Genomic DNA, 25,810 nt, shown 5'->3' on the forward strand with positions numbered 1-25,810 from the left:
CGCCTGCCGCCAGAATTAAGTAATGTAACACGATCAAAACACTTTCAAAACTGTGAAAATCTCTGAAAAGTGACACGGATGCAGCAAAGAATTGATAATATTGTGCATATTAAGCAGATTAAAAGTCAAATAACAGATTAATGTGCGCTTTTGAGGTTGCATGCAAAATCCATATAGTTAAAAAAGCAAGCGGGCACGTGCCCCCTCAGTGTGAATAGGCATGACGCCTCTAATAACGATTATAAGCTTACTGTTCTGAATCTGGGTGACAATTTTGAATGCAGATTTTTTAACATACTTTCTCAATGACTAATTTCGTTTATTTTTATCTAATAAATGTAAATTTCTTAGCCTGTAACTTTATTACCTGCTTATTTTGCAAGTCAGTTCACAGGGTGCATCTTTTGTTACCTTTTGAAGTTAAATGGATTTTAAATACTGTATCTAGCAAAGAAAATACCTGTCAATAACATCCAAACATGTCATTTAGTTCCTTTTCCCGTTATTTCAACAATTATTCTTAATTTATTCTGTGTGTCTTTCTTTACACAAACAAAACTGAGTCAGAAATTAGTTTTAGGATACACTAGCTCATTTCTGCTGTTGATTTTCCTTTTGTGTGTCAGAAAACTTTTTTTACAGTATTTGTCTATGTAAACAGATCTGTTGCTAAACAAATTCATCTTGGAAATGCAAATGAGCGCACACTGGATTTTTTTAATAATGCAATATTTAAACATAATCAGTTTATGCTTTATTAAAAAGTCAAAAGTCTCAGGGGCCTCTATGTTTACAAAGTGGATACAGTTATGTAGATATAATATTATAACATTATAATACCTCCGGTCTGATATAAATGGTGAGATGTGATTGTATTAAACTGTTAAATGTCTTTGCAGTCACCCATGTGGTTGTACCAGATGGTTCCAGCCTGCCGTCTACCCTGACCACACGGCTGGGCATTCTCAATGGCTGTTGGGTCCTCCATTTTAACTGTAAGTCCATAGCACTCAAAGTAATGAGCCATTACCAGTTAAAAAGCTTTAGATTGCTACAGTAGATTATGCCCATGTAGATGAGTTTGCATGAGTATTAGTACTGTACTTGCTTAATGTTTTTATGGTGTTACACAGATGCACAATCATGCACAAATCCTCCGAAGTCCTTCTTAAGTTATTTATAGTCGTGCATAGGTTATGCATAGGCTGTGCGTAGCCTGACATGCACCTCCAAAATTTTAGAACCCTCCCGTCAGGTACAAAAATTTGTGTTGCATTTCTTCATAAGCATTTCCACTTGTAAGAACAAAGATGGGCCAAGTTGAGGAGTGATTTAACTCAAACTGCAACAAAAGTCGCTGTCTGTTTACCTCCATCACTGCTGGTTTTCTCAAATCATACATTATAAGCTGCTTCTTCTTTGTTTGTGGGTTTACTGGCCATGCTGCTTCTTCAGTAGTTTCGCTGCTACTGTGGGTAACCTGTGTGGATACTGCCTACTAGTGGTTTGCATGTGTAATTGCGGACGGCGGCGCAGAAGTATATATGAAAACCGCCACTTAGCCAACAGTGACGGACCTACGCACAACCATAATGATCTCTTCATTACAACCTTTGTAAAAATCACAAAAAAATGCTGGCGGGCAACTTTCAAAAAAAAAAGGATGGCGAGGAATGAGTTAAAATTTGCCAAATTTCATGACTTTCCGCATTGTTCAGTAAATTCCATTGTTAGGTTTGGATTCTGTGATTCCGTATGCATTTTTTGCATCAGGGAAATCATAGGGCCCTACACACGAGATCGCTAGTCAGTAGAGTTCATGGGCATGTTACTGATGTAACCTACAGTATGAAGGCAAAAGCCAAAGAAGAAAAGTCTTGTTGTGTACGTTATTGGAGAAGCTTCAGCAGTGATGGAAGTAAATTAACAGCAACTTTTTTGCACATTTAGTTGTTAAAGGATTAGTCCATTTTCTTAAAAAAAAATCCAGATAATTTTCTCAACCACCATGTCATCCAAAATGTTAATGTCTTTTTTTTTGTTCAGTCGAGAAGAAATTATGTTTTTTGAGGAAAACATTCCAGGATTTTTTTCATTTTAATGGACTTTAATGGACCCCAACACTTAACACAACTCAACACTTTACAGTTTTTTTCAACGGAGTTTTAAAGGACTAAATGATCCCATTGGATGTCGATCTCGTATGTGGAATGATACTAATTAATGTCTTTGTGTCAGTTTATTGTTTAAAATGGTCGGCAAATTTGCATTTCATATATGTTTAACCGTGACCTTTTGATGTCACTACGCAATTACGTGAGGTCGCGCTGGCACGTCACAGGACCGAAGATAGACGACAAGTTGTGGTTTAAAAGTGCATATTTTTTATTTTTCTTGTCAAAAATGACAATCGTTTCGCTAGATAAGACCCTTATGCCTCGTTTGGGATCATTTAGAGCAGGGGTTCTCAACTCCGTTCCTGGAGGCCCACTGCTCTGCACATTTTGTATGTTTCTCTCATCTGACACAATCAGTTCAGTTCATAGAGATCTCTACTAATAAGCTGATGATTTGAATCAGGTGTGTTAAATAAGGGAGACATACAAAATGTGCAGAGCAGTGGGCCTCCAGGAATAACGTTGAGAACCACTGATTTAGAGTCCTTTTAATCTCTGTTGAAAAAAACTGTTAAGTGTTGAGGTAAGTGTTAAGTGTTGGGGTCCATTAAAGTCCATTAAAATGAGAAAAATCCTGGAATGTTTTCCACAAAAAACATAATTTCTTCTCGACTGAACAAAGAAAGACATCAACATTTTGGATGACATGGTGGTGAGTAAATTATCTGGATTTTTTTAAAGAAAATTGACTAATCCTTTAATATAGCTCCCAACTTGGTCCATCTTTGTGTTTACTCTTGCAAGTAATGCATATCAGGAAATGCCCTGATTGACCCAAGAGAGGGGTTCTAGCAGACCAATCACAGCGCTTGCATTGCGGCCTGAGTAGAATTGATGCATTGTTACATTTTTGGAGAGGTGCACGTAAGGCTATGCACAGCCTACCTAGGTCCTACACAGAACTATAAATCATCCTTAAGGCCGTGTACATGCTAAAAACTCTAAAGTCATCCTTTATAAGCAAGCATCTTTGGCTATTACATCATGACACTTACTTCTCTAAAGTGCTTCCTTAAAACGTCTACTTGTCATTCAGGGCGCCCACTTACGAGTCGATTTTGAAACGGTGTCATTTTGCACAACACTTGATGAAATGTTACCTGCGTAATGTTTGATTCAAATGCATGGCCTATTTTTGACCAACTTGAAATAAATCCTATTTCTCAAGTGGAAGAATTAAAGTGATTTTGAAGCACTTATCATTTAGTTCAGTCTCTCCGTCTTTCTCACACCGTCCACCGATGCATAGCTTCAATTTTTCTTTTCTTCTTTATGGGTCTCAATGTCTCAGTCGATCACGGTTCAGTGCTCAGGAGTGTGTGAGCTGCCAGCTTTACTGATCCACGTCCACCCACCACACTCACATTCACACAAACACACGCGCTGAGGTTCAGTGTCCTCTCCCATCATCATGAATCTAATAAGCTAATATGCTAATGGCTCTTTGCTGCTCGCCTAACAAGCCGGCTCTATCGTCCAAAGAGGGAGCCCGGATTAACCCCGTATGTAACACTGTCATCTGTGTCGCCCTCGCGGGGTCCTGGGAAATGAAAGCTGTAATTAAAGAGGCAGAGGAAGCACAATTACAGCTCATGATTACTACTGAGGATTCTTTGTGTGTCTATGCTTCGATAGGTGGAGTCTGGGTTCTGGTAACATGGATTGAGTCAGATGTATGGATCAGCTGCATTTTAAAGGCGCTCTAAGCGAATAATGTGCGACGTCACTTCCTGTTGATGTTTGAACTGTTTTCAAACAGACAGAGCGTAGCTAACTCCTCCCCCTCCCCCTCCCTTCCGTGCTTTCATGAACGCGCCCAACTCCCACCCCCAAATCCTTCTTGTCGTTTATTGGCTGGAACCCTTTGTTTTGTTTTGTGCTGCTAGGTTTGGCCATTTGTTGATATTGCCGTTTGTGAAGCCTGGGCTGTCTACAGAGATCGCGTTTTTTTACAGTTTGATCAGCGGACAGGCAGCAAGCAGATAGTGAGGAGATGTTTCCGGTATGTAACAAAAAATGTTTTATGGTCTAAAACGCTTCAATTCGCTTAGAGCACCTTTAAAGGACACACCCAAAAATGGCATATTTTTGCTCAGGCCTACAAAGTGTCAATTTTAACATGCTATCATTAATTATCTGTGGAGTATTTTGAGCTAAAAACTTCACATACGCACTCGGGATTTATTTTACATCTTAAAAAATCTCATAATATGACCCCTTTAAGGAAAAATGTTGATTTAAAAACAACATACAGGAAGTAAAAATAAATCTCATAATAATAGAAAATGTGCAAAAACTATGTGAAGTCATATGAAACGGTGTGAAGATTAAGCAGAGAGTCTTATGGTTGAGACTGCTCTCAAACCTGCTTCATGTGTATTTTCGACACACTTTACAAGGTGCTTATTTATTTTCCTTGTCCTTTTTCTGTCAACATTCTCAATAAAACTACAATAGCTGCCTGCTCCTGCAGTGCCCCTTAAGTCAACAAAGAGCCGTTTCAGACGCGCACAACTAGGGCAAACGGAGCAGAACGCCATCAAATAGTTGTAAACAAGTTCAGCGGGCGAAGAAGGATCGTGATGGAGGTTTCGCTTTTCATGTGTCGGACAGCCGTGAAAGGAGTGGAGATCAAATGAAGACCATTTGTGAAACGTTTTACCTGACAGAAATGAACAGAGAGATTGTTTTCAGCCTTGTTGAAAAAGATGCTTGATGCTCACAGCACTGCGTCGTCCTGCCCTGAAAATCTCATCTTGTTGTGTTACTTTACTTCACTGAAATACCAAAAAAAGACTTGCAGAATTTATGTGCTCATTGCATCACTGCTTTTGTGCATGTTTGCATTGAAACTTATGTAGACAACTATTTTTAAGTGAAACTGAAGAAATAAATTACCAAAGTATGGTCGTTCTGTCTTAATTTATGCACCCATGTTGTTTTAAAACTAGATTCAGCTGTTTATGTGTAACACACAGGATTTTTGTGGTTTCTTGGAGCTCAAAAATTCATAGTGATGGTGGCTCAAATGACATCAAAGCAGAAAAAGAGATTTTGACTTTCTTACTTAGTATTTTTGTCTTGTTTTTAGTAGAAATATCAAAAAATTCTTAAAGGGCACCTATTTCATTGCTAAAAAACAATGTTATTTTGTGTATTTGGTATAATACAATGTGTTGTATATCTTGATATCTTTGTATTGCTGAAACGCACTGATTTTGTACAAAACTCATCGGTTTGAAAAGCTCTGTGTCCCTGATTGGCCAGCTAATCTGTACATTGTGATTGGCCTGAATAGCTCTGACGTCAGCCTGAAATATTATGTGACGCTCTTGACCGTGTTTGAAAGATTCGCTCACAATACAATGCTAACAGGAGTTAAGAAGCGGGAGGAATTATGATAATGTCGGTCACCAATCCCAGGAAGTAAACTGTTGCCTACAATCCGTGTGTTTGTTGTAGTACAAGAAAGGAGATTTACGTCGGAGACAATAACTCGCATCATTGTTTACTTCGGGCTTTGTACCTTTTGCATCGTGAATCGTGAAATCATGAATCGGATAATTGATGCTCTTTAAATCAAGATGCGTTTTCTTGATAAGCAAAATTACCTAAGAAAATAAGTCTAGTTTTAAGACAAAAAATATCAAATCTAAGTGAATTTGTGCATAAAATAATGGGGTAAGCTAATTTTTCTTGGATTTTCTCTTGAATTAAGTGTTTAAGGAAAAAGTTAAAGATTTCTTGCTTACCCCATTGACAGATTATTTGCTTGTTTTATGCACAAATTCACTTAAATTTGATCTTTTTTGTCTATTTATGTAATTTTGCTTCTCAAGAAAATGCTTCTTGATTTAAAAATGAATAGATATTTCTACTAAAAATAAGACAAAAATACTAAGTAAGAAAGTCAGTATGGGTCAGAAGTGTCCATAGGGTGTGTAAATATATTAATTCTACATTTATAAAAAAACAACAATGATATGTTCGTAGGAAAATTGCATACGTACATATCAATGCCTGTTTTAATTGTATACAACATTTCTACATTAGGCTCCTGGTATGACAAAAAGGCAAAGGAGATTTAATATTTTTAGCATAAATTTAAAGCTGCAATCTGTAACGTTTGCCTCTCTATCGCCATCTCTGTTCAAAACATAAAATTGCAGTTATTTGCGGAGTAATTTTCATGTGGTGTGCTGCACTCCGAAATAAAATATTTAAGTATGTAAGTAAAATATATTCTGTGTTCTGACTAAATCCGACAAAATATAATCTGAACAATATAATCTGCTGCATTTGACTAATTGAAAACTTATTTTTTTCTTTACATAAACCACATTGATGGTGTGCTCCAGTATTTACTCCCTTTAGATGTTGATATTAACTCTTGTTTAAGTACGAGCTCTGTCATGTTCCCTTATTGACTGGAGGCTCTCCACAGTTTCACTAACAGATTTGTTGTTTTACCAACAGATGATTCCCCAAGATGTACGAATGTAATACATTAACATGTTTACATGATATTCTTCAGATAATTGTTGCTTAAAACTTTACAGATTAAATTGCCCCACTAGATGACAAGTTTAAGACAACAAGTTTAAAGCAACAAATCTACAAACACTTCTTTTTCTGCAGCACCAACACAATATACATTGAAAGAAAATTATTTATTGAATTTAATCAATTTTTTTAAGGTAAGTGGTTGCAATCAATTTATTTAAGCAACATTTAAACAAAAGTTTAATTTTATTTTACTTTACTAATCTTTTTTGTTTAAATGTAGCTTAAATAAATTGATTGCAACCACTTACCTTAAAAAAATTATTCAATTCAACAAATCATTTTTTTTCAGTGTAGTCGCCGGGTCCTCTTTTTTCTGTTTATGTGCATGATGTCATCGCACAATAAATTCAATAAGTTCAACCTATACTTCCCATGAGTTAATATAAGCTTACTGTTTTGAATCAGGGGATAAAGTAAAAACCCAGGAAGAAATAACCGAGACGGTGAAATGACGGCTAACTATAGACCAAATATAGTTCAGCAATGAGTAACCAACTTTTACCCTAAATAGCCTTAAATATTGTTAAATGCCGTTTTTGCCAAAATAACCTGCGATATGTATGATATTCCATCATGTAAACAGTCAACAGGTGTTCAAATTGTTTGCTTTCATTTCTTTTAAATGACCTAAATGTATTATTAATCGTCTTTCTGGTTAGACGTCTTTTAGACTTTCACTCACCTCACAGATGTTACCTTGTTTTAGCCAAAATTGCTTACTGGGAAGACATCTCATCTTTTGCATGCTCAAGTTCGTTATTTCAATTGTAGGCGCTTGGTATGCATGCTCATAATGGAAGCGGCACGCACGCGGATGGACACGCTCGTCGTTTCCAGGCGCTTCCGCACCCCATCGAGTTTTAGAATGCCGCAAGCACACCGCAGGTTGTGACAAGAACCTATGCGCCTAGCATTTTCCACACGTTTTTAAGTGCGACATGTCCCCTAAAATTTTTTATTCATGTTCGCAACGACTGGTGTTTGTTTATTAAAGGGATAGTTCACTCAATAATGAAAATGTTGTTATCATTTACTCACTCTCATGTTGTTACAAACCTGCATAAATTTCTTTGTTTTGATGACTGCAAAGTAAAATATTTTGAGGAATGTTTGAAACCAAACCGTTTATGAGCCCCATTGACTTTCATAGGATTTTTTCCAACTATGGAAGTAATGAGGCTCGTGGTTTGGTTACAAACATTCCTCAAAATGTCTTCCTTTGTGTACATCATAACAAAGAAATTTATACAGGTTTGTAACAACATGAGAGTGACAAAATGATGACAGAATTTTTATTTTTGGGTGAACTGTTTTTTAACTCTTTCCCTGCCATTGACGAGTTATCTCGTCAATCTGCAATACCGCTATTATCCACCAGGTGGCAACTTATAAAACCCGTAAGTATTTCCCTAGGGCAAACAGCTGTATGTGCGTCCATGTTTTAAAGATTGCTCTGCATCTGATCTCTATCAAAAGTCCTTCATAAAAATGGAATTATCTCAGCTTTTTGCTCAAAATTTGGTGTTTTTGATGAAACCTACACATATTTGAGAGGTGATAAAAACAGAACACATGAAGGTAGGATGAAACAGATTTTTATGTTTGAAAGCAGAGGGTCTGTTCTTTTATTTCATATATTGAATGTTTAAATATTTAAAAAAGAGCATTTTCTGGAAGGCATTCAACTTTTGTGAAAATCATGAAAGATGCTAGCGGCGAAAGAGTTAAAACACTGAGTCTGGTTCATCTGTTCATATCTCTCTCTCTCTCTCACTTCCAGGGGTGTGTTGTAGCCTTCAGGCAGGCAGCTGGGCTGAGGAGAGCATGTACGAGACAGGTGAAGGCCCCCTACGTGCCCGTGTGAACAGAGACAGCCTGGTGAGTGACAGGCCGACATGTGGAGGGTCTAACAGCTATCGACACATTTTCCTCTCCAGAGAGGAAGAATAATGGCTGAACGAAACCCTCTCCAGGTTCTGTCCTTTAATGGTTTTTTATTGTTAGTGTGCTGTGTTGATCCACTCTCCTCAGGCTGGCTTTTATTACCTGATCGCGCTATGGATTGTGGCTTGTTCGCACGGTTCTCTTAGGGCAAAGAATTCAAAAGGGACATAACACACTTGCACAGAGGCATTATGGGACATTATAGCATAGTGGCGATCTCCTCGGGCCACGATGTACGACGCAGCCAAGCTTGCTGTATACACTCACATACAGAACGGCCTCTGTATACACTTAAAACAACACATTTTGTGTCTAGTTAAATGTGTTGTTTTAAAGAGCACCTATTTCATTGCTAAAAAACAACATTATTTTGTGTATTTGGTATAATAGAATGTGTTCGCGTGGTTGATGGTAAAAAAAAACACATTATTTTCCACATACCGTACATTTTTGTAGCTCCAGATTTCACTCTCTTCCTGAAGCGCCCTGATTTGAAAAGCTCTGTGTCCCTGATTGGCCAGCTAATCTGTACGTTGTGATTGGCCGGAATATCTCTGACGTCAGCCGGAAATGTGACGCTCCTTACCATGTTTGAAAGATTCGCTCACAATGCAATGCTGACAGGAGTTAACTTACAGGCTGTGAGTCAAAGCGGGAGGAATTATGATAATGTCGGTCTTGTCTACGTCAACAGGCCCAGGAAGTAAACTGTTGCCTGCAATCCGTGTGTTTGTTGTAGTCCAAGAAAAGAGATTTATGTCGGAAACGATATCTTGCGTCATCATTTACTTTGGGGTTTGTACCTTTTGCATATCGTTAACGTACTAAAACACACTTACACACCAAAGAAAAAGTAAAATTGTGAATCCGAAGATAGGTGCTCTTTAAGATTGATGACAGAGTGAACGAGCTAAGTGTCGTGATGAATGGAGGAAATTATATTTTAGAGCTTTTTGAATCAACTACAATCTGTTGGCGAAACAACAAAAATCTGTTGTTTTTCTGATCTTCTATGTTGTTCATCTTTTCCTGGCTACACCTTTATTCCTACTTGTAAACACAGCTTTGCAGATTGTTTATTGTTGGCTCCCTTGACAAAATGTTAAATGCTGTCTCATTTGTGAGTCAATTTGGATAAAAGCATCTGGGAAATGAATAAATATAAATGTAAAGATTGCTCATCGAGTGCGGATTTGAAAAAAAAAACATCTTTATCCCGTTTTCTGTAGTTAGAACTGGAAAAGGTGTGGACGTTTATTGGTCAAAAGGGTGGCAACCCTCTAATTTTGTATTGCCTTTACTTGCTAAGGTTAGCACACATGTTGGGGATTTTGGTTTAAAGGGCCCATATTATGCAAAATCCACTTTTACTAGGTTTTTAGACATAAATGTATGTTGGCAGTGTGTGAACACAACCACCCTACAATAAAAAATCCACCCTCTCCTTCTTTTTAAATCCCCATTAAACCACAGCAGTTTCATTAGCAGGGTTATTATAGTTTTAAAGAGTTTAAATTTTTATTTTTATTTGTTTTTTTCCAGTTTATTTTAATAGTGCATAAATATTAATAATTTTGATTTTGTTTCTATTTTTCAAAAATCATTACTTTTATTTTTTATTTTGTTTTAGTCTAGCGTAATATCATGGTAGTGGTGGTCAAAAGTTTACATACATCTAGTCCAGCCATTCCCAAACTGTGGTCCGCGGACCACTAGTGGTCCGTGAGGGTACTGCAGGTGGTCCGTGAAAAGGCAAAATAAGAATATGTATATTTTAATATACAAACTCGTTCATATTTTGGGCGAACGTGTACTGCTGCCTAATAAACGTTACTGTGAACTCATTCATTCTGGTGCCTGTGAACGGCACGCTCTCTCAGTTTAATGTCGTTCAATAGGGTGCCAGATTTGTATATTCTTCCAGGCGAGAACCCGACTGAAACACACTGTAAACAGGCCTTAATGTGTAGCGGAAAAAACACCCAATCTGGCAACACCGCCACCACTCGGTGTTCACCAGTCACGCTGCATGCGTCATCACAACAACACAGACGCTGCTGAAATTCCTGCCGCGCCACTCAAATAGTTTAACATTAAATAACATCATATTTGTCCTAAATTGTTAACGATTAACTTTGCCGGTTGAACAATTTGGATGCATTCGTGCGTGTATAGCAGGGTAAACGCGCGGAAAAAGCAAGCATTTGACGCGCGTCAGAGGCAAACTCCGCTTCTTGTGGGAGGGGCAAGTGCTATGCGGTTGTCTGTTTGCAAGATGACTGATGTTAATTGTGCATTTATCAAGAGAGTTCCAGTTTGTATTTGGTAACCTTACTATAGGGGGAAAATAAACGACGCGGGTCGATAAAGTCACGTGACTCAAAAGTGAAGTGTGTATTACAATTACCAGGTTGCCCAATGTCCTCACTGACACTCTTCCAAGCGATGTCCTTTTTATTCCTGTCTCCTCTATAGAAATAAGAACTTGTGTGGTATAGCTCCAGGTGACTGCTTACAGACATCAAGCGTTGGTTGATTGAGTGACTCCGGGCGGGGCTGCCACCACAGCAGCAAGCAGGCTCCTGATTGGTTAACGCGGCGCGAAATTCCGCCAAAGTTCAAATTTTTCAACTCGGGCGTCAGCCGCAAATTCGCGTGAACCGCAAAATGCACAAAAAGCACCATTCGCGCGTACTGCGCACAACGCTCAATTCGCGCCTTTCGTGCGAGCTTCACGCGCGAAAGAGGCGGAAAAGCATCTTACGCGCTGCACCGAACGCCTCTTCCGTGCCGCGGACCTCTTGACGCGCGTCAACGCGTCTTCACATTGACTTAACATTGAAATCACTCGCTCTTCACGCCTTTACCGCGGTTGGTGTAAACGCAGCATTATTTCTCCGTAATGTCTAATTTCTCCGTCATTTCTTGTTTGCGTTTATTATTTTTTTGCACTCCACGGAGTCCGTAGACTACTATGCCATAATTTTTTTACATGACGCATAGCCGCGCCAAAAAGAAAACACAGTGTGAGAGGTTACTATAGCGGCTATCTACATGAACATTAAGGATGGACAAATATAAACATAAAAGTGGGACCTTAAAGAGAAAAGAAAAGGATGAGAAGTTAGTCACGAGTCAAAAACTACCCAAAACATTTATTTTTTCTTTATTTAAATCTACCCTTTAAAGTAAAAAAGCAAAGTAAAAATATTTGACTATCTTATTAAAAGTTTATGTTGTTAACAGACCTGCACGCCACAGTTAACAGTGCCAACGGGCAAGGTTGGGGGGGGGTCTTTGACTTAAAAGGGGGCCCGTAATTATTTTTTTCCATTTGGGACTGACTTGCTACGCCACTGCTGCTGATCCTACACCATTTAAAATATGAAAATGTACGTTTTGTATTCCTAAATTTTATTTAGTTTTAGGTTGTTTTGCAGGTCTACATTAATAGTTTCAGTTTAGTTTTAGTTTTTTTTAAACGTTCATTTTTATTTTATTTCAGTTAATGGAAATGGTTTTTCACTAATAGTTTCAATTTTTGTAATAGTTTACATTTACGATAATAACTCGCTTATTAGAAATTATGTTTTGATTCTCTTAATGTGTTAATGTGACGTCACACAAACAAAGCCCCACCCACTGCCAGTGACTGACTGGTTAATTTGACCCAAAAATGTTTTTTAATGTGTTTGTTAACATATGCGACTAATAAATGCGACTAAATATACTATTGTCTCAGACGGTGTTCATATGAAGCGCTCATTGTCTGTTGGTAAGGGAGTGAGGAGCTGTAGCTCAGTAGCATTTAATGCTTTTTTGCTCCCACCTAAATAAGGGCATTTTGGACATGCTATAATGAATGATCTGTGTGGTATTTTGATCTAAAACTTTACATACACATTCCAGACATCACCTGAGACTTATATTACATCTTGTAAAAGAAAATACTCTTATGTATTTAAATATGGTGTGTGTTCAGCCCTAATATTTCCTAACATTGTTTCACTTTTACCATCAATTAAGTGACAGAAATTCTTTGAAAACAAGCTAAAGCCTTTTTTTTGTGTAAAAATATAACCTTGATATCTTTAATATTGAATGAGTGAAGTCAAAACATTGAATCAATGTGAAATGAATTATTAAAATCAAACTTTGATGCTTCAAATCTTAAAATTATAGTATAAAATTAGATTTCACAGAGAGGCTCCCATATTTACAATGCATTTAGGATTCTTTAAATGATATGCTAAAGCAATGTTTAGATAATACCCAACACTTTACCCGGTAAATTGCTCTCATTTTCTTATATGTCTTCAGCTGCCTCCACTCTTTGATGGCTGCTTCTTCTACCTGATGGGTTCCTTCCACAAACCACCCAAAACTGAACTTCTTCAGTTGATCAAAGATGGAGGAGGTCAGCTTCTGAATCGCCAGCCCAAACCCGACAGCGATGTCACGCAGACCCTCAGTGCGGCGGCCTATCACGCTCAGCCGGGATCCGATCAAATTCTCTGCACCCAGTATATCTTATATGATCCTCAGAGCTCCTACAAACCGACAAAGGTTCGGGTCGGAAAGGTCTGGTCGGCTACGTCGACTTGGCTTCTGGACTGTATAGCTGCCTTTCAACTCCTGCCCGTGCCAGAGCCCTAAATCACATGCCTGCTGTATTTTGAGTTCAACTTTATGACATTAAATATAGCACTTGGTCGTTTATTAATTTTTTTTGAAGACAGGCATCCTTAAAACCAATTCTAACTGCAAGCTTTTATACTTTTGTGCTGGGGAAAAATAAAGGGCCGCATTATCCCCTCATGACTGAAGTGTCGTGTTTAAACCGAGGAGAACGTATTTGCACGCCTTTCAAAGTCTATTGTGCTTGTTCTTGTTTCTAGGACAAAATAATGCCATCTGAAAGCAAGAAAATTATAAATACGTTGCCATTGTTAGTGACCTATTTTAAGCATAATCGCAACTCGTCTGCAAACAATTCAGGGGTTTATTTCTCACAAAATGTACATCTTCATCAGACTTGTAAATGAAATGCTAATCGCTTAGATCCTGTTCGTTTAAAAAGCAATTGTTATTCATATAGTCCAGGAAAGGGTAATGAATGGATCCCGGCTTGCTTTGACTTCACAGAAGCAGAAGTGGCATTAAGATCAGATAAAAACAACAACCCGAGCCAAGAGAAAAAGAGCAATTAATTATCTAGTTGCAAAGTTGATGCTTTCAAACAAACCTTTCGGTTTGCTCTTCGTTTCTCGTAGGGTTTAAAAATGAAAGATTTCTGGAACTCTGGCCTTTTCCCAAGATGCAGCTTTCAATGGGATTAGTCAGGGATGCTCCTAATTGCTATTGATTGCTGTGAGCCGCATTAAATTGCTTCGCCTTAGACCTGCAGGGACGTGGAGGGAGGCAATTAGAGGTGTGGACAGGGGTTCATGGGGTGATTAATTGGAGGGTACTGAGGTCCTGTGGGTGGAGGGAAGACTCTTAAAACCTGACTTTGCAAACTTTATTACCCTGTTTTTAAAAAAGTAAGCTTTAAAACATACAAAGGCATGCATGGTGCAGAGTGTGTAGGTAGGTTTAAGAGCAAAGTTTCTTATGTAGTGTGCTTTTTAAATCCGTATTTTATGAGTCTTTTATTGGATCCTGGCTTTACTGGGTCTTCTTTTTAGCCTGAATGTATATTTAAGGGAAAATTGCTCACATTCTTTGCAGTAAAATCATAACTTGTGCACCTTTATTATAGACTTTTGGGAAGTTATCGGATAAAATAATAATTCTTTTAAGCTACGGTACCAACCAAAATTTGGTCCTCCATGGTGTACGTGTCCTGATATATATGCATGCATTTTACTGCAAATACACTCATGAATGACCAAATTCAGAAGTGTATGTGTCATTGCAGGATATATACGGGCCATCAAAATGCCCGAAAAAGTTTATGTGCTCAAAATGGTGCAGTTCACTTGAGTAAGTGTGAACACTGCAAACCTTGGTGCACACCAAACAAGTGTAATGAGATTGATAGGTTTGGTCCATTTCTAAATGCACTCTGGTGCTGTTCGACAAAAATGTGACTCTGGGCCACAACACTAGTTATATGTCACACTGATATATTTGTAGCAATAGCCAACAATACATTGTATGGGTCAAAAATATCGATTTGTACCTACTATCCTGCAATATACAGTTTTGTAATATCGTATTGTAACCTCCTCTTTTTTAAAATCTTTTTTTTTTTGCAGATCTTGGGCAATGTTGTTGTAAAAAGTTATAATTAAAAATGTTCAATAAACAAGAATCACAAAAAAAAAATATAGATTTGTATGCCCAAATCATTAGGATATTATGTAAAGATCATGTTAGATGAAGATGTTTTGCAAATTTCCTATCATAAATATAAAAATCATTAGAAATATGTGTTGCTAAGGACTTCATTTGGACAATTTTAACTCTTTTCCTGCCCTTGACAACAGTAAATCAACTCAGATTTACAAGTCATGTTAATGTTAATTTATCTTGACAAGAGATGAGTTGCTACAACTTGTAAAATGTTATGAGTTATAACAACTTATGTCTAGGCAAGATTAATAATAGTAAGTTAAAATGACTTGTTAATCTGAGTTGATTCAACTAAAAACTTTAAGGCAGCACATTTTTTTTACAGTGAAGTTATAAAAGAAAACGCATCCCTGCCAATGACAATTTTTTACGGCAGTCCATGTTTCCACTAATAAAACACTAACAGTAAATACTCTGTGTATGTTTTGATCATCGGTCTGAATCTATTCTCTAACAAAAGTCCTTTACAAAAATGCTATTATCTCAGCTTTTTGTTCAAAATGTTGTCTTTTTGATGAAACCTACCCATATTTGAGAGGTGATTAAAAAGAGAACAAATAAAGATTGGAAAAAAATTCTGGAAACATTACAATTTTGTGGGGAAAAAAATGCATGCGGGTAAAGAGTTAAAGGTGATTTTATTAATATTTTGATTTTTTTGCACCCTCAGATTGCAGATTTTCAAATAGTTGTATCTCAGCCAAATATTGTCCTATCCTAAATATATATAAATATGGAAGCTTATTTCTTCAGATTTTAGATGATGTACAGTATAAATCTCAATTTCGAAAAATGTTTTGTGATCCAGGGTCACAATGTGAACTCCTCACAAACCAAACCAAAGACATCTAAAAAAAAAACAGGAAATGATAAAAAAATATGTGACCACAAAAATCACAGTTTGTTAACATTTATTAAATCCTCGTTTGTTTGTTTGTTTGTTAACGGAGGAATTCCTGGCTCTGTTTTGACTCTTTTGCAATCGGAGTTGGGAGTTTTCCGTGAGTAAAAATACCCTTATACATACATGCATACACCGAGCATGTTTACCGTTTAGCTTAGCATGTCATGTCATAAAAGCTTACCAATTGTGTTTGGTTAAAAATGCCAGTGTGAATGCTAAGCTAACTGGGAATATTTTTTTCTTCTCTGGAATGGACCAAAAGAACTAAAAGAACCAAACTGCAAGTGTGAACACAACCTATGCGGGAATCATTAAATCTATTGATGGCCCTGGATCCTGCTTAACCTGGCAAATCTCTGGTTTAGAAAAGTAATCACTTATGAATACTGGATTATAGATGAGTGTTAAAGAGCACCTATTTCATTGCTAAAAAACAATGTTATTTTGTGTATTTGGTATAATACAACGTGTTCGTGTGGTTTATGGGTAAAACACATTATTTTGCACATACCGTACATTAGGGGTGCACGATTCAGAAAATTTCACGATTCGATTCCGATTTTTAGGTTCAAGATTCAATCCAAAATCGATTTTCGATTCAAAAACGATTCGCGATTTAAAAAAACGATTCACAGTGTGTAAATGTAGTTTACTTTTTCCATGTGACTGATTGTAGTAGATATACAATTTTAAAGAAAAGAAACACAACAAATTAAATGTAGTTTGATATTACTTTATGCAAAAAAAAAAAACAATTGTTATGAAGCAATTAGATGACCCCTTTTATCAAACTCTATTAAATACAATCGTATATTAATGATAGACAGTGCAGGTCTATAGATTATAAATGTGACTGGTGTTATAATGGTTATTATTTCTATTAAATAGAGCAGAAGCAGGAAAAGTGCCTCTCTTTCTATTTTTCTCTTGCCGATATAAAAAAGCTAAATCCACTCATTATTTCAGATTCAAAAGTCTACTTGCTGTCCCAGTGACAGGGGACTTTACTTTACAGCTTTGCATTTTGTAAATCTTGAGTCAGCTTGAGCTTTGCTCGGTCAGTGCAATAGATTTTAGAAAAGATATGGTTTATTAAAAATAATAGAAAAGAGCCAGTTTTTATCGCCATAGAAACCGTCGGCACGCTGAAACTGCACGCGAGCTTTAGCGCGGTAGCGCTCACGGCCATTCTCCGTTCGACTCGGGTTTTACACACAATATTAATCAGACTTGGGACCCAAAGTAATTTAACTATGATTGACCAGGACCCGACTGACCATTTCAAATACAAACCCGGAACCATACGGTCCGCGGGTGCTCCGTGAACTCCTCTAAAACTCTGCTCAAGTTCAGAAACATGAAGGATACAATGTGACACGAGCTTGTTCGCGTCGCAGTCGCATAATTCATTGAGAAACAGAGAGCATGTGAACGGACACCGAACTCATCATGTCGCACACAAAATGTCATTATTAAAGAGTGTCATCATCACAGAAAAACAAAAAATACAAAATTTGATACCAGATATACTTAGGCACTTGTTAATATAACTGGGCAGCGCGCCCAAGTAAAGTCAATGTGTGGGAAACACTGTGACAAGAGTGTGCAGGCGTCAGAGTGAATACGACGCAGCAACGCCATCTATGGGAATACTGAGATAAACTCATTTCAGGACAATAGTAACACGGCATTACAAAAAATATGTATGAATCGATTTTCGGAATTCTATTAATCGATTCTGAATTGGCAAAGCTTGAATCGCGATTCAAATGTGAATCAATTTTTTTGCACACCCCTACCGTACATGTTTGTAGCTCATCCTAAAATGCACAGATTTGAAAAGCTCTGCGTCCCTGATTGGCTAGCTAATCCGTATGTTGTGATTGGCCTGAATACCTCTGACAATAGCCGGAAACGTGACGCTCCTTACCATGTTTGAAAGATTACAGGAGTTAACTTACAGGATGAATTATGATAATATCAGTCTAGTCTACATCACCAATCCCAGGAATTAAACTGTTGCCTACAATCCGTGTGTTTGCTGTAGTCCAAGAAAAGTGATTTAAGTTGGAGACGATAACTCATGTCATAATTTACTTTGGGGTTTGTACCTTTTGCATATCGTTAACATCCTAATACACACCAAAGGAAATTTAAAAAGGTTACTTGGACAATAGGTGCTCTTTAACTCCCTTTTAGCTGGAGTAAAAACTGGTGCCAAACTATAAGCGATCCTTATTCGGATGTTGAAGTATGTTGGTCCGTCTGGACAGGAGGCAGTTCATTTCTGGCTACAGTTTCTGCTGTTTATAATGAAGGGTGCACTTCTTCAATAGCTTTTAGGATTTCCTTGTGCCACTTTCTGCTGCTGTCAGCACTTTAATGTTCTCTAGACAATGACGAATGAGGAAAGCTGCACTGGAGTTTCAATAACGGTCTGAGTTTTTCTTTCTTTTGCGCTCTCTGACCTTAGTCTGTTTTCATAGCAGGTGCAGAATAAAGCGAGCATGTGTTCGTCTCCCTTCGATATAGGGGATGTGATGTTTCCACACGGCAAATGAATAACTGGATGTAAAATCCTGCGCCCGTCAGCATAGAGGAAGTGCTCGTGTCTGCAATATCAGAGATCTCACCCTGTGCGACTGTCTGGAGAAGATCTGGCAACGTTAGAAAGAGGAGGAAAAAACAAACCCACACACCGTCTTTCTTTTTTACTGAATAACACTTTTCGGTCTATTTAACAAAATAGTTTTCTTCATAAATAATACACGATTTTTAATCCTCTTTCTATCTCTGAATATTCAGAATACACATTAAATGTTTGGAGATATTTACATGTTTATACATTAGAAAGGGCACCTGGGCGTTGTACCGTCTCCTGTAAAAATGGAACGCACATATTTTAATAACTCACCGAATAAAAATTACAATTTTGTCATTGTTTACTTACTTTCACATTGTTCCACATCAGTATGTATAGATATGAATAATTTTGATTTGAACAAAAAAGCAGTTTAATCCTGTTTCATTACTATTCCAACTTGTAAACATAGCTTTGTCTCTTGTTAAATGCTTTCTCATTTGTAATTCACTCGGAATAAAAGTGTCTGCTAAATAAATGTAAATGCATTCCCTGTCGTTTTCAAGAAAAACAAAAAAAAAACTGGAGGTCCGCAGGTGGTCTCATGGAACAGCATTAGGGCGAGTAAACGACAGAATTGTAATTTTTCGGTGCACCGTCAATTTCAACAAAAGCACAAAGAATGTTAAATGATACATATTTTAAAGTAAAATTATCCCTCAGTGCCCTCGAGTAATAAAAGCTGATTGTTTTAACAGTATTTTTTCCTCTCATTACAGATGCAGTTTGTTTTCAGGCACAAGTTCGTATAACAGTTTTGTTTAGAAAAAAGAACAATCTTTCACAGCTTTCAGCTACAGTTAGTCAGTGTCTCAAAAAAAGAGCAATGATTCACCTTTACAAAACTGACAGTGAATGACGGAGACATTGACAGATTTTGAAGGCCATGTGTACAAGAGTAAGGTCTCAGAAGCGTGATGCAGAATCTCTTTACGTCGCTGGCAGAAGCCGGCCCTTCCTTAAGAGGATCGGATCGGGACGTCGTTAACGTCATCAAACTGTGGGTTCCACGTGATTGTCATTAGAAAATGGGAAAATTCATAAAGCCAGATGGGAGTCTGATGCATCACGGCTGACTTTCAGTTAATAAATAAGACACAGTTTCAGTTATGACTCTCAGGACGTCCCGTGTAGAATGATCTGCGACGTGTGCCAAAACAATAAACAGCTGTTAAGTTTTATGAACGTTTAAGGGTAATATTAAAAAACAGCATTATAATATTTCAAGGACACATTTTGTTTCAGTAGTGAGACTGAATTTGGGTACTTATCAAGGGCACGTCTAGGTCGTATTGAAAAGTGCACAAACTACATTTTGTGTGAATGAAATGGCTTATTCAGCACCATTAAAATGTGTTGCAACTTTCCATGACGATCAAGCACATTTTCCTGCCAATCAGCATTACTGCGATGTAAAAATGATATATATTATTTACACACAGTAGCATGTTTTGTAACACATTGTTTAAAAATACAGTAATATAAATATTGTATTATAGAGAACAATTGGAAATCAGTAAGCAACTTTAAAATCATGAATGGCGCAATACAAAAAGTCTTAACCCATATAGCAATAAACTCCGAGGCCACACCGCATCCGCTCTGAAGTCGGCAGATCTGGGGCGGATCTGCACTAGTCTATTGCTATCTGGGAGTGGTCTTAAATCATCATCTCCTTTTTGAAAAATATAAATTTTCCTTTGATTTATGGATGAAATGTAATCCATGTAGTTGTGAGATCCAACCATAAGTGTGATTGCTTTAGTTGGATAACATGAGATCAAAATAAACAGTGATTATGCGGGATGATGTACCTAGCAAATATCCTTGCAGAGCTTTAAAGCTCATTTTGAGTTTAGGTTAGAAATCCTTATCTGCTTTGTCATTTAACAAAGACTTCTGCAATCGTTAGGATCCCTGCAAGCAATGTTGCAGTTAAAAGACGTGTAATAGTGATCCAAACATAGGCTACAATGAGGCAAAATTTGGGCTGTCTGAAAATTTTATAATTTGAAATTATTTTGTACATTAATTTATATATTTGATAGCCCAAAAAAATAAAAATGAAACCAAACACCCTGTAATCACTGTTGACTGTTGCTGAAATAAAAATCTTATTTATAATAAACATGTTTATTTTGGCTAGCAGTGGGTTACTCATAGTCGGACTATGGCCCGTCCCAAATGGCACATTCCGGACTTGTGGTCCTCTTCAGAGTCTACACTTTGATGATATCATGTAGTGCAGACTATAGGTACCCTTGATACGAGTCTAATTGGGTGCACTGGAGTCGTATTTTGGTACAGACTTGAGCGTCAAGCCAGAAATAGGAAGAGAAGTTGTCCATCAGTGTGAACTCCTCCCTCCCGTCGTCTGAATGGTCTGATTGCTCGTTCGCAAGGACTCCTGGGTTGGTAAAGTGCACGAAGCCGCTGAAGTGCGGGCTGAAGACCGCATCGCTGATGAGCACACTTCAAAGCGTAAAAATGACAGATGGGACACCCTACGGACTCGTAGACTAAGTGAGCACGCATAATTTAAGGCCATGAGACCGAAAGTCCACATGAAGTGCGCCATTTGGTACAGGGCTTATATCAGGTCTATAGTTAACATAGACCAAGGTGGGCATTCCTGATCCTGTAAAGTTTAGCTCCACCCCTAATCAAAAACACCTGAATGCCATTTCCAAATCATACTGAAGCCTTTTATTGGGATTTTCAGGTTTGATTAGAGTTGGAGCTAAACAGGACCAGGAATGCCCAACCCTGACCTAGACGGTAGGTTTACTTGTAGCTGTGGGTCATGTTTGGGTCCTTAAGGCTTTTTTGATGACCTTTGTGTCACCCTTTCTGTTTATTAGATGAATCTACAACTACACTAAAGCCTTCACATGTTCTGCAATAAATTGCGATAAATTTGTGATATGTGTTTAATAGTGTTCTTTTGACCTTTACTATATATGCCATTTATAGGCTTTTAGAGTTTATTATTTCTGTAAAGACTTAATGATGTGTAGATTTACAGGCTTGGCACCTAAAGCTATAGAGAGACACAGCACACTTTGAAATACAAGGGACTAGGATGCGGTAAAAATGCATGGAGTGAACGTGTATAGATCTAGCACCTTCTTTGCGAGGGGGGGGGGTCATGCTACCGAATTCATTTTCCTCTCATTATGGAATCTGCAGATTTGTTATTAAGTAGCTCATCCATCAATGCTTAGAAACAAAAGTCTAAAAGGTTAAAGGGAAAGAATTTTCTTGGAGAAGAAAATACCAGTGATAAATCGCAGGTGCTTCGGTGAACTTATGATTGAATTAATGACAAAGAAAAAAAGAAGGTGGGCATTTTGTTGAAGAGGCTCCTTGAGCGAATCTATAGGCATTGCGTTCGTTAAACCTGAATTACTGTTGCTAACCTGTCGTGTTTTCACAGGTCTCCAGCCAACGTGGGCTGAAAGTGGCTCAGAATCTGTTTAGAGGTTCTCATGGTTTAAGTGCTTCTCAAAGTGCGGTTGATCAACATCTTCCCTCTTAGCCGAAAACGAAATTGCAGCTCGGCGAGGTTGCGCATGCACTGAAGATCAAAAGAAGTGTTTTTCGGTGTTGCTTTGAAGCATCAGACCGTATGCAGATTCGTTTCTTTGTTTAAGCCCTCCGTACGCTGGGCTGTTTGTCTGGAGTACAGAGGGCAGAGGCGGGTAATTTATCACTGCATATTGCCTGATTAAGGAAAATTAAAGTAAGCTGCTTTGGGTCGGCTAATTGCTTAGATAACAAGTTCAAACTCTTAGCCTCTAGAAATGCTTGTTTGTCTAGGCTTGGCAGAGCAAACACAAGGGTATTCCAGATTACTGCAGATTTTAGCATTTTAACACGGGGCAACTTTATCATTTTTTTTATTATTATTATTTAAATAGGTCAGGGGTTAACAACCTTAAGCATGCATGCCACCTTTGGGTAATACTACCACTAAACAAAACTCGGATAAATGAAGAAACATGGTGTATGGTGAGGTTTAAAAGGGATATTTCACCTTTAGACTTTTTAAGATGTCAATTAAATCTTTAGTGTCCCCAGAGTACCTATGTGAAGTTTTAGCTCAAAATACCACATAGATAATTTATTATAGCATGTTAAAATTGCCACTTTGTAGGTGTGAGCGAAAATTTGTTTTTGGGCGTGTCCTTTAAAATGCAAATGAGCTGAGCTCTGCACTAAATAGCAGTGCTGTGGTTGGATAGTGCAGATTAAGGGGCTGTATTATCCCCTTATGACATCACAAGGGGAGCCACATTTCAATGACCCATTTTTTCACATGCTTGCAGAGAATGGTTTACCAAAACTAAGTTACTGGGTTGATCTTTTTCACATTTTCTGGGATGATAGAAGCACTGGGGACCCAATTATAGCACTTAAATATGGAAAAAGTTAGATTTTAATGATATGTCCCCTTTAAGACCTAAGCATATAGACTGTTTTTTTAAACACATATGCAAGCATACGCGCACAGTCGAATGCACAAAAGCATAATTCGTTTGAATTAAAACATGTGCGCTGACGTTGAACGCATGCTTATTGCGGAAAAATTGCAATACCTCCGGTGGCCTACATACTATATACTCCTGTACCCGCATGAGCGACCTATGCATACAATTTTAAATAATTTGGCGGTGCGCATACAGTATGCATACACAAAATTGTGTCACGCTCATTGTACACGGATCATATACTTCTGCCTTTAATTGAATATAATGTAATGTGTGCGTAAAGCTCAGATGAAAAGATTAAATGGCACTCGTGCTCTTGTGAAATATACGAAGAGTGTTGAAGACGTGTAAGCAAGTAATGAAAATTAGTTGTTGGAAATTATAAAGCCTGTCAAGAATCAGACGCCCCCACTTAAAACAAAAATTACAGTAAGCATTACAGTGCTACAGTAAAAATTAGAGTATTGATCATTTACGTCCATAATGATAATATTTTAATAAACCTAATTCTTGTTACTGTAATGCCAACAAAAAAATTTACAGTAATGAAAATCGTAATTGGGAATAAGAGGGATGGGAAAAATGGGGATGGAAGTGTCAAGATGGAATTGAGTACCATTTGGTGCAGTATACTTTTGAAACTTAAAAATGTTGCAACAAATAAAACGGTGCGAAAACCAAGCTTCATTTTGTTTGTGCAAAAAATCTGCTTTCGAGTTAAGACCCGGACATGATTTTCTGAACTTTATCCTACTATGAACTCATCACGGAGATCAAAATGTGTCCTCACTAAAATTGACTCGCTCTGATTCTGCCTTGTTGTGTGTGTGCACACTATGTGTGTCTCAGGTCGTCCAACAGCCGCAGTTTTCCAAAGCGATTGTGCAGTCATGAGTTAGGCCGTTCCCTGTGCACGTCTCATTTGTGTCCCCACTTGTGGCTCCGGAGGATATCCTACGACGTCTGACCGTTGAGGCATTCCCGCCGCAAGCACTGCGCAGGCTTCCACCAGTCTCCGCTATGGCATCGGCAGATGGTGCAGTCGTCCACCTTCACTTCGATGCCAGCTGGGATGATCGTCGTTCCGGCAAAGCAATTTGGACCTGTCACATGGGGAAAAAGAAGAAGATTTTACGGGAAGGAGAAATGAGAGAGCTCTCGGGAGCCACTTTTGGAGGAGGTGCTGAAGTGACTCAAGGCTCAAGGGAGTTTTGAGAGCAGAACAGACGCGTGGATGTTTTTCACGGTCATGCACCGATGGGCTTGTTTTTGTAACACTAAAGCTCTTTTGCTCCTCATTCTGCCTCTACTTTTCGGTTTCTCTAATTCCCTCTCTCTCTCTCGCCCATCCTCTCACTGGGATGTTTTGTATTCTAATGTGTTACAGTCTGGCTGGCAGTATACATGATCTAAGTGCATTGTTCTGTGTGTTGTATTAAAGCTGTTCATAGCTTGGACCAAGTTTGATTTCACTCATTGATTTCAAGATCTTATGCAGTCAATATTAAAGATGTCATTATGTTATATTATGCTACATTATATAGGAGAGACTGTCCTCCAAAAATAACGACCTCATAGGTCGTTTGTGCAAGCATTTATTATGATGTAAAGTGACATATTAAGGGATTTGTGTCCCCTAGCAGCTGTAGCTTATACAACCTGTTGTTAGGTTTTAAGGTTTTTGCTCTATACATCACACTGTAAAAAAATTCCGTCGAAATTACAATGTTATTGCAGCTGGGTTGCCGGTAATTTACCGTAGATTTTAATTTATGTTATTTACTGGCAAGAGTTTGTTCAAAGTTAAATAAATTTTAAATATTTACAAGCCTTTATCTTTACAGAATAAAACTATACAATAACCGCCTCATGCAAAGCATTCTGGGACCCAGAAATCATCATCAACCTTTTTCTGTTTTTTGCTTCAGATTTTGTTTCCCAGAATGTTTTGCTTGATGCTGTTTTTTTAGTTTTACTCTGTAAAGACAAAGACTTGTAAATGTTTAATGTTTATTTAACTTTGAACAAAATGTTGCCAGTAAATAACATAAATTTTAATCTACGGTAAGTTACCGGCAACCCAGCTGCAATTTCTACGGATTTTTTTTTACAGTGATTAAACACATTTAATTTTATGAATTTGTAGATGTAGAAACGATTTTATAAAAATGTTTGGTTTTAAAGATATTTTGGAGCATCTTAACCTTAACCATATAAAACACAACACGCAAGTAAAAGTACAGTCGCAGGTTTTTTTTGCATAAAACAGTATTACAAACCATTTGCTTTGCAAACCTTGCGAACTGAAGCCATACGATTACTTTATATGAATGTGATCCAAACGCACAGTTAGATCTCATTCAAACATAAACCAGCATGATGTAGTCGGTCACAAGAGCCAATAGCGTGTCACATTCTTAGCTAACGTAATGATGCGATCGGTCACGAGATGCACGAGAGCCAATGCCTTTTCACAATCATACATGATGTATCATCGCTTCTTCTGGCGGCAGTTTTTGAATCAGTGTACACCGGATCTGATATTTACAGCGGATTGTCATCACTTTTGCATCTTTTCTTCAAATAAATCGATCGTTTGACCTCAGTACACTTGGAATATTTTAAGTACGTTTTTTTTTAAGTTGTGAATGTTTTGTATGATGTGTTTATATCATATAAAAAAAAATGGGTACGTTATTTGCCCTAAATGCCTGAATAGTGTAATATGTAA

General features: G+C 37.7%; 2 protein-coding genes across 3 annotated transcripts in view; one reads left to right on the plus strand and one right to left on the minus strand.

Annotated features, from left to right (window-relative positions):
* bard1 (BRCA1 associated RING domain 1) overlaps nucleotides 1-14,124 on the plus strand; it is a 46,910-nt gene extending 32,786 nt beyond the window's left edge. Inside the window, exons 8-10 of the mRNA XM_073812015.1 lie at nucleotides 900-995; nucleotides 8,524-8,621; nucleotides 13,008-14,124. Of these exons, the coding sequence (XP_073668116.1) occupies nucleotides 900-995; nucleotides 8,524-8,621; nucleotides 13,008-13,343 (530 nt within the window). The 3' untranslated portion in view covers nucleotides 13,344-14,124. The remainder of the gene's footprint in view (nucleotides 1-899; nucleotides 996-8,523; nucleotides 8,622-13,007) is intronic.
* Nucleotides 14,125-18,644: 4,520 nt separating this feature from the next.
* Nucleotides 18,645-25,810, minus strand: part of vwc2l (von Willebrand factor C domain containing 2 like) — a 54,698-nt gene continuing 47,532 nt past the window's right edge. For both annotated transcript variants that reach the window (XM_065252097.1, XM_065252098.1), the window contains one exon: nucleotides 18,645-24,182. In XM_065252097.1, coding sequence (XP_065108169.1) covers nucleotides 24,034-24,182 — 149 coding nt within the window. In that variant the 3' untranslated portion in view covers nucleotides 18,645-24,033. The remainder of the gene's footprint in view (nucleotides 24,183-25,810) is intronic.

This window comes from Paramisgurnus dabryanus, chromosome 15, assembly GCF_030506205.2.
Source record: "Paramisgurnus dabryanus chromosome 15, PD_genome_1.1, whole genome shotgun sequence".
In the NCBI taxonomy this organism is placed as follows: Eukaryota; Metazoa; Chordata; class Actinopteri; order Cypriniformes; family Cobitidae; genus Paramisgurnus; species Paramisgurnus dabryanus.